At 41.1% G+C, this 16,818-nt stretch overlaps 1 protein-coding gene and 1 long non-coding RNA gene across 4 annotated transcripts in view; both read left to right on the top strand.

The window, feature by feature from the left end:
* Window positions 1-167: 167 nt before the first annotated feature.
* Window positions 168-1,169, top strand: LOC136792168 (uncharacterized). Its single transcript, XR_010835590.1, has 2 exons — window positions 168-222; window positions 1,079-1,169. It is a non-coding gene; the product is annotated as an uncharacterized lncRNA (long non-coding RNA).
* Window positions 1,170-6,227: 5,058 nt separating this feature from the next.
* The window catches only part of MEMO1 (mediator of cell motility 1), a 135,968-nt gene continuing 125,377 nt past the window's right edge, over window positions 6,228-16,818 (top strand). The window contains exons 1-2 of one of the 3 annotated variants that reach the window (XM_067007866.1): window positions 6,228-6,329; window positions 7,020-7,097. In XM_067007866.1, the coding sequence (XP_066863967.1) occupies window positions 7,037-7,097 (61 nt within the window). In that variant the 5' untranslated portion in view covers window positions 6,228-6,329; window positions 7,020-7,036. Of the gene's footprint in view, window positions 6,330-6,654; window positions 7,098-16,818 lie in introns of those variants that run through there. The other 2 variants (XR_010835589.1, XM_059078754.2) reach the window with 2 other exon arrangements.

The following is a 16,818-nucleotide window of genomic DNA, read 5'->3' on the forward strand; positions in this document are numbered from 1 at the left end:
ATTGCAGAGGGTGTACAATATCCTTCAATGCTATCAACCTTTATGGTATTAATATAATAATAGCTATCATTTATTGCAGTTCTACTATGTGTCAGGCACAGAACTATTTTATCTGTTGTCTCTAATGTAGCAATTCTGCAAAGTAGGTGTTGTTATTCCCATTTTGCAGATGAGGAAACAGATTTCGAGAGGTTAAGCGACTTGCTCAAGACCACACTGCTGGTAAGTGCTTGAACGGGCATTCAAACCCAGTTCTACCAATGTGCTGCTGATAGCTAAGTGAGAAGTACTTGTGCTAGCTAACATATTGCTTCTTTTCGCGATAAAACACACCAGCTAGTCCTTTTTTTGGGTCTGCTCACTTTGTCCTGTATGAAGAAATTGAGATAATGCACTAGCTCAGAAAAGAGAAAATTGAAGAGAGCCAGGAAGGATAAACATTCGGTGGAGCAGTGGCTTCTCAGCTGGGAGTGATTTTGTCCCCCCCTTTCCCCAAGGGACATTTGGCGATGTCCAGAAGCATTTTGGTTGTCACAACTGGAGTAAGGTGGGATTCTACTGGCATCTAGTGGGTAATGGCCAGGGATGCTGCTAAATATCTCAACGATGCGCAGGACAGCCTGGGTGCCCCACCCATCTCCAAGAATCACCCAGCTCAAAATGTTAGTAGAGCTAAGGTTGAGAAACCCTGCTTTGGAAGCATATATTAAAGACATGTCTCCAAGCTAAACATGTGAAGGCAAAGTTAGAAATTTAATGCTGACGAGGTGTGTCTTATAGTTCTCTTTAATATAGGAAAAACATTTCAGTAGGAGTGACACTTTTGGGGAGGTGATATGATGGTTTTGATATACATCTGCAGATCTATAGGTTTGAATAGGAAAAACCTGGAAATATTGAGCTCTCAATATTTATGCTTATGTAGTAGTTTTTGCAACTATTAATTTCATTAAATTTATTTTGGTGATTTGACTAACTCATAAGTTAATCTATGTCTTTTAATGATATTTTAATATTTGAGTAAGTACTAACTGGGTGGTCTTTTATTAAAGCATCAATAATTTTATCTTCTTAACAGTTCTTCTTCAGTGATTCACATCAGAGCCACTTGTGGAACTTTTCATATATAAATATATATAAAAATATATTAAAAATATAAGTATAAATTATATCTCTCTCTGTTATATATCTCTGTTATACATCTATATATCGATGCATACCTGGACCCTGGAGAGCCTGATTCAACTGGGATACAGCCTGGACTTCTGAATTTGACAAAAACTCTAAGGCATTCTGATACCACCTTTGGTTAATGACCACTTAGAAGTAATTCAGTACTCTGCCTAATGCTGCATGGCTTCCAGTGTTCTAATGAATTATTTTCAAGATAGGGCTTAAATTAATCTTAAAATCGATACTTTTTCTCTGTAAGGGCTGAGAATAGGCATGTCTTTTGCTGGCAGTGCACATCCTACTTAGCACTTACCATATGCCAGGCACCATGCTAAATGCTTTACATGAATTGTCATTTAACCTCAAAACCCTGTGAGGTAGGTTTAATTTTAATACCTCACTTTTAGAGGAGGAAAGTGAGATTCGGTTAACTTGCTTAAGGTTACAGGGGAAGTAAGTTTGGGGCAGGGATTCATACCCAGCTTAATGCTATATTACCTCCCTGCCCTTAATGCTGTAGTACTCTCTGCTCTAATGCTCTCAGATGTGCTTAAAATTTTTCTTTGGAGGGCAAAATCAGTCTGCCCTTATGTGTGTACAGTAGAAGCCCTCTTATCTAGCTGGTAGATGAAAAATAGGAGTCATAGTAAGGAAATGTAAATGACGTTGTGTACAGTTTTTTTTTAAAACTCAGAAAATATCAATCTTTATTAACTTGGTAATATTTTGATGTCAGCCTTTGCTCTGAGTATGAGTTCTTTGATTGGAATTCTGTATCTTCCTTCCACAAACCACTCCTATAACGTACGGTTTACAAATTTCAGTTCAGATTTTTTGAAAGTAGAGTAAGATCTTAGACATTTAAGATCTTAATTCTTGAGGCATTAAGTGTATAATGATACACTTTTTCATGATTTTTTTTTCTCCAGCCTTCAGTCATTTTATCTGCCTCTAATTTGACAGTTGTTTTTATTCGAGTCCAAAGCATTCCACCTAATTTTAGTACTAACACCTTTTGCATTATGTGTTTGTGTTTCATTGGTTTATGTAATATTTTATTAAATTATGTAATGGCAGTACTTTGTACATCTCGTATAAATAGGTTGGAGAACATGATTGACCCTTGTTAGTTATGCACACAAACCTGGGAGAAGAGTGCAACAGTGTGAGTTTCCTAAAAAGTGTAGTCTGCCATCTTCAAGAATTCAGCTTGTGGTGGGCATGGTTCAGTGTATTTTACTATGGAGATGGACAGCATCACTTAGTCCAGTAAGTTGGTTAAATAGAAATAAGTTAAGAGAGCTTCTATACTTTGATGAGGTATTTCATGTGTAGCTGACAATTATACTATAGAAACAATTCCTACCCTTTGACTGCTTAGTCAGGAAGATAATGTTTAATAAACGTATACAGTAATAGAGTAAAAGGTACTGTATCCTGTAGAGTGAATTCTTGAAAAATGTGGATAAGTGGGAGGACCAATAGAGTAAATCAGGAATAGATTCCTAGAGGATATAGAGACCTTGAATTGAAAAAAAACAGAAAAATAGGGAATTCCCTGGAGGTCCAGTGGTTAGGACTTCATGCTTTCACTGCCGAGGGCACGGGTTCAATCCCTGGTCGGGGAGCTAAGATCCCACAAACCGTGGCCAAAAAAAAGGGAAAAAAAACAAAAATAGTTTGGATAGAAGGAAACTGTTTACCTAATTCTGATGAACCTATGGGGAGAATATTGAACCTTTGTTTAAATCTCTTTGTTTAGGAGAAGGTATAGGAGATTTTAAGATGGATAACTTCCCATTAGCAACATGATAGAATGGCTGTAGGGCCAGCATAAAATATTGTAGCCAGGTATTTTCCTGGACTGGATTCCAAAAAGGCAGTAACAAATTGGAGGCCTGATACATATTGTCTAAGTGTAGCAACAAGGGACAAAAGATGGAAGGTGTAAATGGCTATCACTGAGAATCCACTTGTTTAAAATCTCTGGATTGAAAGAAGGAAAGTAATATAATAGTAGAAAATAGGTCACCAGAGCTAATGGGGGCAATCAGTAATGAATAAGAATTTTCTTTTTAAGAAAACTTGTCAGCCTGTAAAAAAAACTTCAAATCTTTTGACTCAGTTGTTTAATTTCTGGGAATCCTAAATAATATAAACAATAAATTTGGAAAAAGCTCTATGTACAAAATTTACTCCCTGAAATTGGAAATGAACAAGTTTTCATCTTGTAAGAATCATAAACTATGTAAAGTACTTAGCCTAGTGTCAGGTGCATAGTAGGTGTTTAATAAATGTTACTTATTAAGTTTGGTTTCTAAAGAAGAAAAGAGCAAAGTCAACTGATACTAGGTTAGAGTACCAGTGTTAATTGAAATTTAAAGAGCATCCTTATGCTAAACTCCCTTCTCTCAACCTTGATTTTTTCAAAACCCTGTGGTATCATTCTAGAATATTTTTCTGACAAAGGGCTTTTAGTAATTAGGGGCTTCTCGAGGTGTCAGTTGTGTATAAGTAAAATCTAAAAATGGGCAACTTAATATTGCCATATAGGTTCCCCAAATCAAGCCTAATAAATTATTTAATAAATAATTACTTTGGGGTATAGGCAGTATATGTATATGGCACAAAATTCAAAAGATATACAAAGATGTACATTGACCGTTACCAGTTTGTTTCCTTCTAGAAGTATGCCATGTATAAGCAAGTGTGTGAGAATATAAGTACTTGTTGTTACACAAATGGTAGCATGCTTTACACATTGTTCTGCATTTTGCCTTTTGCATTTTTTTTGTGGGGGGGAGCTCTTTCCATACCAGTATATAGCACCACCTTATTCTTTTTAATGGGTGCATATGTATGGGTATACCCTAATTTAACAAGTCTCATTGACAGACACTGTGGTTGTTTCTAGTCGTTTGCTAGTACAGACTGATGCAGTGACTATCCAACATGCTATTTTAGATGTGTTACTAATGTTGGGCTCTGGGTGCCTTATTTGTTGAAGTCTGTGCTTCATAAGGACTCTCTGTTAGTGAAGATTTCCTCCTTGCCCTTAACTTTGGATGATGTTTATGGAGCGTCAAACCCAAATCCCTGGTGGATATAATGGAAATTTTTTTTTTTTTTTGGCCGTGCCACGCGGCATGTGGGATCTTAGTTCCCTCACGAGGGATTGAACCCACGCCCCCTTCAGTGGAAGCGTGGAGTCTTAACCATTGGAAGTCCCTGGAAATTGTTAATAATAACATGGGAATTGTACAGTATTGCCAAACAGGCTTCTTCTAGGATATGAAGTACTTTGCATTATATGGATCTTCCTTAATTTAGGGGATGTGGGTGAGTAGTTTCAACATCTCCTTCAAGAGTACATCCTTGAATAAGCTAGCCAGAATAAAATTGACAGGAGGAGTAATGATGGGATATGTTAAGAGCATTCTAGAAATAATAGAAGATCCTCTAACCTTTCACTTCGCTTGGCATTGTGGTTTTGCTGAGTTTGATCAGTAAGAAAAATCCTTTGGGGAAAGAAGCCTCCAACTGAGCATTTTAATAGGGAGGAAGCTTAATTTTAGATTACATTACTAGTTTGGAATGAGACCTAGGATTGTTGCTAGGAGCAGAGGATGATAAAACATTTATAAAGAACAGCTTATAAGTTGTTTTCATGATACTTAATGATTCTCACAGTAAGCCTGAGTTACATATGCCTGCTGTTTGCATTTGACAGATGAGAAAACTAAGCGTTGAAGGTTAAATTACTAGATATCCGTAATCACACAGCTGATTGACAGAGCAATCAACATTCTTACACCCTATCAACCATATCAACTATTTCCTTTTCTTGAAATTTACAATGAAAAGTTTACCATTTCATCAGGTATCACTGAGTTTTGCTAATTCAGGAAGAGTACCAGGGAATCAGCTCCAGCCCTCCTTTTTCTGTTATCCCTAAATTGACTACTTGGCATGTCCTTTTTTTTTTTTTTTCTTCTGTGTAATAGCTTAATATTTGGGCAGGTTAGTGGTGAAGTGAGAGGGTTAAAAATTGAGTAAAGAACTATACAGAGTGAAGATTTTTTTTTTTCCAGCTTAAAAACAGTGTATAAAAAGGTGTGAAAGTCAGAAGTGTTCCAGTAATTGACTAGGACTGTGATCTCACTGCAAGATCCTTGAGCCTTAAAATTGAAAAGGTGAGAGGAGGGGTAGAAACTATATAGTACCTGAAAAAAAAATCTATTATATGACACTAGGAAAACTTGAAAATTAAGCAGTCAGTCGTTTGTTTTGGACTCTACCGGGGATCTGTTTAGTGTGAAATTCAGATATAACAATTTTTATGAATTTAACTCCAAGTCTTTCATTGAAGGTATGCAACTTTCACTTACTCTCTTCCCAGTTTTGGAATGGTCTACTCCATAACATTTCCTTGGAGGTCCAAGATACTCTACTTTGCTGTGATTCTTGTGTAATTTTAACGTAATTCTTTGTTCCTGACATGTGGGATTTAAAAGATAATGGAGGGTTGGAAATAATGTTTGTTGTATGACTACTATATCAGTCTCTTTACATTTATTAACTCATAATCCTAGGGACACACCTTGCGTATTGTTATACCCATTTTATAGATGAGAATAACTGAGGCTAGCTATATCACACTGTAGTCTAGTTACGGAGTTAAGACATGCAATTACATAAATATAACTTGAAACAAGATAACTGTTTAGTGTCAGAGCCACGATTAGACGGTTAGAGTGGCCCGGTGAAGCAAAATGTAGCATTTGCAGGACCACAGGGACACTACCACATGCCTGCTTCTTCAAATGAACTTCCCATCGTGGCCACAGACTTGCGTGCTCACCCTTGGGGGTGAGCATCCACTAAGGATTCCTGTGTGTGGCGGGGAAGACAGGGGACTTTCCACGTGGAAAGCCGCACCGCCTTGCCCTGGGTGCTCTGCGTTTAAGGAAGTTGGCTGGGGGAGGGGGCTTGCCCTGCGGCTGCGTCCTACTCCCCGCGCCCTCCCCCTCCCCCTCCCCCACCAGCCTCTGCTGCCGCTAAACCCCGGAGAGCGGACCGCGCACGTCGAGATTCCCCGGCGGGCCTGGCACAGGCTGCTGGGCATGCTCAGTGGGCAGGACCCGTTAGAGTGGCGAGTAAGGAAGCGTTGGATCTTCTCCGGGTCTGCCTTCCCCGGTTCAGGCCCCGGCCCTGGGCTTTTGTGTGCGCGGAGCTGCAGCCACCGCTGCCTCCCCGCGGGGCCGCCCGACCCCAGATGCCGTGTGGCCTGTCCGGTGTCCGCCGTTAACCTCGCCGCGCGGCCGGAGGAGGAGCGGGGCGGGGCCGGCGGGCCGGCAGCCGGGCGGGCAGGAGGGCCCCGCTGGGGGTGGGGGTGGGTGCGGGGAGTCCCGCGGGGGGTGGGGGGAGGGGGCGGGCGCGGAGTCACGGGGGTGGGGTCACCGGCGGTGGCTCCGGGAGGCCGACCGGGAGGGGAGGGGGCCGTGGGGGTGGCTCGGCGGAACCAGCCCCGGCTGGGGAGCAGCGGCGACTCCGGGGACCGGGGCCAGGGCTTTCCGGGCTTCGGTGAGGCCGCCGCGGGCCCCGTCTTCCGGCTGCCGCCCGAGTTTGTGGTGATTGTTGCCGCCGCCGCCGCCGCCACCGCCCCGGCTGCCATCTCCTCCTCCTCCCGGGCCGCCGCCTCCTCCTCTTCCTCCTCCTCCTGGGCCGGGCTGATCCCCTCCCCGCTGCCGCCTCCTCCTGGGCTGGGCCCGCGGTGTCTCGTCCCCTCGCGGAGCCGCTCCTGCCGCCGCCGCCGCCGCCTCCTCATTCATCCTCGTGCACCATAGGCGGCACAGGCACCAAGATGTCCAACCGAGTGGTCTGCCGGGAAGCCAGTCACGCCGGGAGCTGGTACACAGCCTCAGGTAGGGCCCCAGGCCGGCCGGCCCTTCCGCCGCCGCTGCCTGGCCCCGCGCCCGGCCGGCCGAGGTCGGCGGCCCGGCCCCGCGCGGCGGCGGGAGGGACGAGGGCACTGACGGCCGCCGGCCGCGGACCGCGTGGGGAGGGAGCGGGCCGGAGGCTGGCCTCGCCGCCTTCCCACCCGGGCGGCATCCCGCCGGTCAGCCCGGGGTCGGCCGCCCTCACGCTCTGCCGGGAGTTGGGCGAGAGGGAGAGTTGCCGCCTCGGCAGCCTGCGCCCTCCCTCAGGACCAGGCTCGAGGAAAGAATGTGCTCCCCGACCGAGCCTACTTGTCGCCTCCTCCGGCTCCCGGGAAGCGGGCGGCCGGACGGCCGCAGCCACCCCCCGGGGGGACGGTTCGCCCTGCGCCCGAGCCCTGCTTCCTCCGTGCGGAGCCGAGCGACCCTCCGCCCTCCGGCCGCGGGAGGGAAGCGCCTTCCTCCTTTCCCCTCCCCTCCCGTCCCCTCCCCTCTCCTCCCGTCCCCTCCCCTCTCCTCCCGTCCCCTCCCCTCCCGTCTCCTCTCTTCGCCTCTCCTCCCCACGACGCTCCGAGTGGCGCCCGCGACCCGGGGACTTCTTAGTCTCCCGGGGTGCATACGGGCTCTGCTCGCCCTTCTCCTGCCAGGCAGTCTTCTCCCGCTCCCCTTGGCAGTTCAGAACGAGAGGCCGCATTTTCCCCTCATCTTTCAGGTGCTCAGCCGTCTTGAGAGGAGTGAAGGGTAGTACTTTTTGACATTGCCAGACCAGAGGCAGGGTCTGGGCATGTTAGGTCTGTGAGAGGAGGCCCCTTTCTGGGGTTTGCTGCTCTGTCTGTTGGGGGTAGGGTAGAAGTATTGCTAAGCAGAGGCTTGGGGTGGCCTCCTAGCTCTTTTGTCAGTGTATTCATTGTTACTGTCATTCACGAAAGGGGCAGCTGGAGATGGCATCAGCACTTTTTCCTGAGCAGCCTCCCCAGTCTCCAGTCGCTTAACACCAAGCAGGTGCTGGAGCTACCTAACGCGTTGGGTCAGGTTTTGGGCGAGTTTAGTCTTCTATCGACACTGTCCAAAAATACTTTAGAGCTCTTTAGGTAAGAGAGGGTAGGGACTTTCCCTTTAATAAAACTCTTGTTAGAACGACTGTTTCTTGGGATTATTTTCAGGAGTCACATTTCTGATAAGTTGACAAAATTCCACTGTGATTCCTGACTTTTCAGTCATTTGGTATTGGCTTATCAATACCTAGACCCAGATCTTTAGTGTGGGTCGGATCATGTTTCCCTTTGCAAATAGTTGGGTTGGATAGAGACATGGTTTGTGAGAAAACAAAGATTTGGAAGAAAATTCATTTCTCTGAGGTTGCTAAGCTCGCTCATTAAATACATGCACTTTACTGACTCACTGAAGATTTGCTGTGTTAAGAAGACACAAAGGATTTGCAAGCCTAACAGGTAGCTATAGTTTTGCATTAAGCAGATGACTTTTAATGGTTATGGTGGCTTCCCTCATGGTTCCAAAGTGCTTCATAAACATTTCATCAGTTCTCACAACCTTAGCATGTCAGTTAAGCTTTTCTTGTTCAGCTTATGGGGATATGCCCAAGATTCTGTACAAACCAGTGGCAGAACAGGAATGGGAGTCCCTGGCTCCTGGTTTTGTCCTGCAATCAATGCATTATTACTATTAAATTTATCAATGAATAATAGTCTTTTCAGGGTTGAGAGTCACTAAACTTTTTCTTCAGTGTGTTTTGAAGAGTTAAAAAGTGACAGTATTCATTTTCATGGCCATCTTTTGTTTAATTTATTTTGTTTTCTATACCTTTCAAAAGTGTTTTAAACTTTTGCACTGAAAATGTGGCCAGATGATTCTGGAGGAATTTTTATAGATTCTTGAACATTCTTTGCATAGTAAAATTAGGCATAGTTCATACTTCAGACTTGAAAAGACTTCTTCAGTAATCTCAAATATAAGAATCCTTTAATCCAGCTGAAAACATTCTGTATTAAAAGTATTTATCAGTAGTGAACTAAAATGGACAACTTTCTTAAAATTTTAAAATATATTCTTATTTCCCTAAATTCTGAATGAAATCAGTAATGCAATTTTGGTAGTGTGAATTGTCATGGACAACCTTATTGTTAAAAAACAAAATTCAGACCATATGTGGTGTGTGTGTGTGAGAGAGAGAGAGAGAGAGAGAGAGAGAGAGACTTTTAAACTTGAGTAATAATTAGGGTGAATTTAAAGCAATTCAGGGGAATTCTCTGGTGGTCCAGTGGTTAGGACTGTGCTTTCACTGCTGAGGGCGCGCGGGTTCAAATCTCTGGTCAGGGAAATGAGATCCTGCAAGCCATGCATCGCTGCCAAATTTAAAAGGAAAAAAAAAGCCAATTTAGTTATAAAAACTGATTTCATATTTAAAAAATGAATAAAAATATACGTAAGTAAATTTTGACTTGATCTAGTGAGTTCTAGACCCCATTGTATCTAGATTGTTAACTTTGACCATTGGGAAAATTTTACTTGTATTATTATTGTTCCCTTAAACTAGGCCTAAAAACACATAGTAGGAGAGAGACAGATGTGCTTTTGGATTGTCATTCTGTAATTCTACAGCATTCATATTGTGTCCATAGAGTTAAAGTGCTCAATTACTGATAAAATGGCGAAATAACATTTGCTTCAGTTATATAGCTAGTTCAGAAAAAAAAGTGTGTATACATATATGTGTTATGTATCTACATACACACCTTTGTTTTTATTTACCCCTTGTTATATGCTAGATCCATTGATAAAAGTATCAAGTATTCCCTGCCCTCCAAGAAGATAATCTGAAGTGTAGTAACTCAAGACAGAAAATAAATACCAGATAAATTGAGGCAGTGCTTTTAGGAGTTTGAACTGAGGGTGGAATCACTTCAAAGGATTTGAATTATGCTTTGAAGGAAGGGTATTTGAGTAGATTTGAAAAGGGAGAAAGTACATTGGGGAACACCACAAAGATACAGAGGCAGGTAAATGTAAGTAGGACAATTTAATAAGAATGGAAGGTTCTCACAGGGTGTAGTTCACGAGCCTGGTTGAAGCTAGAGTGTAGATGCCTGTGAATGCTATGCATCATAGGGATTTAACTTATGCAGTAGGTCATCAGGACCAATGCAGAAGTTTCTGAGTAGGGGACTGATATGCAAGTAGCATTTTAGGAGAAGTAATCTCATAGGAAGGTTAATCCTTGCTTCTTTATGGGTATACAGCAGGGATCAGCAAACTCACTATGTCCACAGTCCAAATCCAGCCTGTGGCTTTTTTTTTTTTTTTTTTTGTGGTAAAGTCCACTAACAAAGAATGTTTTTTTTTAAAAAAAATTTATTTATTTTATTTTTGGCTGTGTTGGATCTTTGCTGCTGCCAGTGGGCTTTCCCTAGTTGCGGCGAGCGGGCCTCTCATTGCGGAGGCTTCTCTTGTTGCGGAGCGTGGGCTCCAGGCGTGCAGGCTTCAGTAGCTGTGGCACATGGACTTAGTTGCTCCATGGCATGTGAGATCTTCCCAGACCAGGGCTCGAACCCGTGTCCCCTGCATTGGCAGGCGGATTCTTAACCACCGCGCCACCAGGGAAGACCGGTTTTTAATTTTTGAAGGGTTTAAAAAATAAACAAGAACCAAGAAGTGAAATAGAGTCTGTATGTGGCCTGTAAAGCCTAAAATATTTACTATTTATTTGGGCCTTTACAGAAAAAAATTGTCAACCCATAGTGTATATTTGTGGTTCTCAAAATGTGGTCTCGAGATCAGCAGCATAATGTGTCTGTACTCTGTATTTTTTCCGGATTTACTATATCTTTCATTTCATTATTTCAGCCCTTATCATCTTCTGTCCAGACAGTTAAAACTGCCTCCTAACCGTCCTTCTTTCTGCCAACTTTATTCCCTTAAAGTTCATCCTCTGCATTGCTCCCTGAATAACCTATCTGACCACATAATTTCTTTGCATAAATCTCACTGACCCATCTTTCCTGTTGGATAAGGTCTAAGTCTCTTCATGACTTGGCATCTTCCTATCTCTTTGGCCACTTACCCCAACCCCATCCCAGTTCTCCCTTTTACTACGCTTCAGCAACTGTCTAGCAGCTGTTCATTGTTTCTTTAAATACACTGTGCTGTTTCTTACCACTGTGTTTTTATTTATGCTGTTTCCTGTGTTGGAATGCACTTTGTCAGGATAACTTCTTCTCATCTTTTAAGGACTCAGGTGTTAACAAGTCCTAGAAGCCTACCCTGATGCCTTACCTCCCCCTGGCTCTTTCTGATGTTCCTTTGTGGTCCCATAATATCCTGTGTGTATCTCTATATATTTACCTTGATATCTGTGTATGTGGTCTTCTATAAGATTATGAACTCCTAGAAGACAGGGACTATGTCTTACTAATTTTTTTGTACCCCAAGTTCTCAGCAAGCACAGGTTTTGTACATAATAGATATTTAATAAGTATCTGAACAAGTGAACATTAAAGAGCTTAGCATATAGTAGATATGGACAGAGATATTGACATATAAATCCCTAAGAACATTGAGGGTGATATAGGACCATTGCTAGTTAAGTCTCTGAGCGTAGTTTAGGTGAAGAATCTTGGTGGTAGGAAAAGATTAGAAATCATGATTCACTAGTTGGGGACCGTATTTAATGTAAGATTTTTAAAGAAGTACGGCATACATATAGAAAAGTGTACAGCTAGATGCAGTTTCATCTAGCTAGGCATGATGAATATTTCATCTAAATAGGCATGTCATTGCAATTAGCACCCAGCTCAATAAACATCAGTAGTGGAATTCCCAACTCACACTGTATTCCTTGTATTCTAACACCATAGAAAAGTTTTGTCTGTTTTTAAACTCTGTATAAGTGGAATCATATAGTATAACTTGTTTGAGCTTCTTTTGCTCAACATTACATTTATGAGATTAATCCATGTTATACTGTGGTTTGTTTATTCTTGTTGTATTCTATTCTGTGAATAAACCAGTTTATCCATTATACTGTTGATGGACATTTTTGTTATTTATAGTTTTGCTGCTTTGCACATTTTTGTACTCTTTTTCCTGATGAGTGTATATATGCATTTTTGTTGGGTATGTACCTTAAGTGGTATTATTAGGTCATGGTTATGGCTATGGTATGTTCATTTTTAGTAGATTTTGCTGAAGTTTTGCCAAGTGGTTTTATGAACTTATACTCCCACTAGAAGTATATGAGAGAATTCCAGTTGTTCCACATGTTTGCCAACACTTGGTATTGTCAATCTTTTTATTTTTAGTTTTTCTTGAAGGGTGTGTAGTGGTATTGCATTGTAGCTTTGATTTTATTTTCCGATGACTAATGAAGTTGAGTACCTTTTCATATTAGGGGCCCCATGTTTATTAGTCATTTGGACTTCTGCTTTTGTGAAGTGTCTTAAATCTTTAGCCCTTTTTATACTAGAGTATTACTTTTTTCATATTGATTTGTAGTTCTTTATATATTCTGGATATAGTCTTTTTAGGTATATGTATTGCAGATATCTTCTACTCTGTAGCTTTTTCAGGATCTTCGTATCTTGGTGAATCAAAGTTTGTAATTTTAAAAAAGTCCAGTTTATCAGTTGGTTAGTGTTCTTCAGTTTCCATTTATGAAATTTCTACCTACCTCAGTGTCATGAAGTTAACTTTCCTGTGTTTTCTTTTAAAAGCTTTATTTTTTCACCTTTCATATTAAGATCAATAATTCATCTGGTTGATAGCTGTATCTGTATCATTGTGGTACATTACATAAATTTATTTTGAAATAAATGTACATATAGAAAAAGTATAAATGGGTATACAAAATAGGTGTACACTTTGATGAATATCCACAAATACACTCTGTGTAACTATCCCCTAGCTCCAGAAATAGAATGTTTTCACCATCTCAGAAGGATATATCACATTTTAATGTTTTCTGAAATTGGTATGCTGTATATCTTAAGTGTATATTTAATGTGGGAGGTTCCCCCCCCCGCCAGAAAGTGGTTGTTATACCTTATAATTACTAGTGTCATAGAAGTGAGGAAATATATCAAAGTCTAATGATTTCATAAAGCATTCTTGAACTGTTTGTATGGTATATATCTTAATAGTAGTTTTATTTTTTAAGTTGTTTTAATTCTTTCTGTCATATTTCTAAATATATTTAATAAAATTATATCAGGGTTCTATAATTGGAAAACCACAACTTTTTTTTTTGGCATGTACCTTGAGTTCTAGAGTGTCAAAATACATCTTGGTGTGTGAGAAATTAAAAAACTGATAAAAATATTCTCCTTTGAAGAGAAAATACTATATAATATTTAGTTTTGAAATGAACTTTTTTAGGTTACTAAATTTGGTTTTCTGTATGATGATCTTTGCGTCTCATCCTATTATTTAACCTTGGAGAAAGGCAAGAAGGAAAGAACAAATTTAATAGGTAAACTGTTGAGATTATTGCTTGATTACCTCTTTCTCACTTTCCTTCTTATCCTTTCATATGCAATTTCCAAGTCAAAAATCATCTTCCCTACCTCCATAGTGTAGTTTATATTATCTACTTTTGGGTTTTTGTCCATTTTAAAGAAGGTCAAGACAACAAATAAAAATGTCATTTGTTAAGTGTATTCTGTAGTTACATTACATATATGTCTATATACCTCTAATCGTCAAAAGGCTGCTACAAGGTTGGTATTTTCTCCATTTATGGATGTGGAAACAATGACTCAGAGAGGTTGAGTAACTTGTTTAAGGTATAGTAAGTGAGTGGAAGAGCCAGTCTGACTCCAAAACCTAGAGTTAAATGTTAGGGGCTGGGAGGTATGATGAGATATGCTGCCCCAAACACTGAACTTTTCTGTTCCATTCAGGTTTTCCCCATATTACAATATAGACATTTTAACTGACACTTATGTATCATTTATGGTTTATGAAGCATTTTCTCATACATTTTTGACTTTCACAATGATCTTATGATTAGGTGCAGGATAGGTAAGGCAGGCAGGTCTTTAATCCATCCCCACCTTTCTATTTTATTGATGAGAAACTAAGACTTGAAGGAGGCTAAATTGCCTGAGTCATACTACCAGTAAATGGTAGAGCTAGAATTTGAACCTAGGACTTGTAGCTGAAGCCTAGTGTTCTTTCTATTTATAGTGATGCCAGAGTAAGTAAGAAGTTGAACTATTTGGAATCAGTAAGCACCTCTATAATTGTCAGGTTAAATATATTATAAAATAATAAAAGCATAACTAAAAGCACTTAAGGATATTGAATATTATTTATATGGTATAAATAGACAAAGGAATTGGTATATTTTAATTACTCTCATCCTAGGATTTGAATTGGGCCTAACAAAATTTGACACTTCTGCAGAGGCTTTATTTAACTTTCAATCATTCAGTATTGGACAAACTCAGTTCTGTGTGAAAGGTACTGCTCTAGGGACTAGGTGCATAGCAGGAGATGAAAACAGACAAAAATCTCTAGAGTTTATATTCTAGTTGGGGGAGACAGACTATAAATACGGTAAGTAAGTAGAACACATAGTATGTTAGAGAGAAGGAAATGCTATGGAGAATTATAAAGTAAATAAAGCAGAGATAGTGCATAAGGAATATTAAAGAATGGGAGAAATTTTATTTATTTTTATTAAAAAAATTTATTTGTTTAATTATTTATTTGGCTACGCCGGGTCTTAGTTGTGGCATGTGAGACCTTCGTTGCAGCATGCAGGATCTTCATTTGCAGCATACAGGATCTTCATTTGCAGCATGCGAACTCTTAGTTGTGGCATGTGGGATCTATTTCCCTGACTAGGGATCAAACCCAGGCCCCCTGCATTGGGAGCTCAGAGTCTTAGCCACTGGACCACCAGGGAAGTCCCCAAGAATGGGAGAAATTTTAAATGGCAAGGACAGGGTAGACATCACTGAAGTGAGATTTGAGTGAAGACTTGAAGTAGGTGAAAGAACAAGCTTTGCATTCTAGATAATTTTAGGGGTTAGGGGCTAGATAGTTTTAGGTCGAGGGTACAGCAAGTTTAAAGGTCCTGTGGCTAGAGCAGGCCTGGAGTATTTGAGGAATGCAGGAAGGTTATTGCAACTGGAATGAAGTGACATGGGGTAGAGTAGTTCGACATGGCGTTAAGAGGAAAATAAATAGCTGGAGCAGAGGCACAAAGGTGTTGTGGTCAGATGACATTAGGTCTGGAAGACCGTTGTAAGGACCTTTACTTGAGTGAGATAGCCATTGGAAAGTTTTGAGCAGTTGGTGACATGATCTGTTATAGTTTAGACTTACTAGAACCACTTGACTGCAGTGTTCTGAGTAGACTACAGTTGGGGAGTGGTGAAGGCAGTGGCAAGGGCTGAACCAACAGTTAAGAGGAAAGTAGCAATCCAAGTTACAGATGATGGCTTGGATTGAGTAATAGCTGTGGAAGTGGGTAGGAAGTAGTTCATTACTGGGTATATTTTGAAGGTAGAGTCGAAAGGATTTGCTGATATACTTGGAGTGGAGTGTGAGAGAAAGAGAGGAGTCATGGATATTTCTTAAGGTTTATCCCTGAGATTGCAATAATGGAGTTGCTATTATCTGAGAAAGGGAAGACTTAAGAGAAACAGGTTTGGAGGGGGAGGGTTAGGAGCTCAATTTTGGTTTGTTAAGTTTGAGATGTATACTATATAGTTAAGTGGATACATGAGTCTGGAGTTTAGGGGAGAGCCCTAGGGTGGATCTTTTTTTTTTTTTTTTTTTTTTTTTTTTGCGGTACGCAGGCCTCTCACTGTTGTAGCCTCTCCCATTGCGGAGCACAGGCTTGGGATGTGCAGGCTCAGCGGCCATGGCTCAGGGGCCTAACTGCTCCGCGGCATGTGGGATCTTCCCGGACCGGGGCACCAACCTGTGTCCCCTGCATCAGCAGGCGGACTCTCAACCACTGTGCCACCAGGGAAGCCCTAGGGTGGAGCTTTAAAATTGGGAATTATCATTATGTAGATAACATTTAAAGCCAAGTGTCTGGATGAAATCACCATAGGAATCAGTAGCCAGAAAAAAGAGGTTTGTGAGTGAGCCGTGGAACATTTCCAGCTTGAAGAGGTTGAAGAGGTGAGGGATGTCATGTAAGGAAGATAGATTAAGCTTCTCATGAGGAAGAGAATGAGATGTCCTGGGAGCCAAGTAGGGAAAATGCTTTAAGGCATCTCAACACAATTTATGTAGATTTTTCTGGGCTTTTTTTCTTGACAAACACATTTAATCTGGTCTAAGCCACTCTGGTCTTAGCCATCTCTTATGCTGCTGCCAGAGCTTCCTAACTGGTTGCCTAGTTTCCATTCTGTTCTTTACACAGCAGCCTGAGAGCTCTTTTAAAAATGTAAATAAGATAATATTCTTTTCTCAAAATCCTATCATACTTAAAATCACATTTAAAAATCCTTGCCAAGGTTTAGAAGGTTTTATATGCTTTGACCTCTGCTTAACTTTCTGATTTCATCTTCTACCACTTGTCCTTTACCTTACATTGTTCCAGCCATTCTGTCCCCCTTGCTGTTCCCCAGATATGTCAAGTTTATTCCTGCCTTAGGACTTTTGTGTGCACTTCATAACATTGATTAATTCTAGATTGGTAGTCAAGGAAAAGGTATATTTATTGACTCCCTTATTT

This window comes from Kogia breviceps, chromosome 11 (genome assembly GCF_026419965.1).
Source record: "Kogia breviceps isolate mKogBre1 chromosome 11, mKogBre1 haplotype 1, whole genome shotgun sequence".
NCBI classification, from domain to species: Eukaryota; Metazoa; Chordata; class Mammalia; order Artiodactyla; family Physeteridae; genus Kogia; species Kogia breviceps.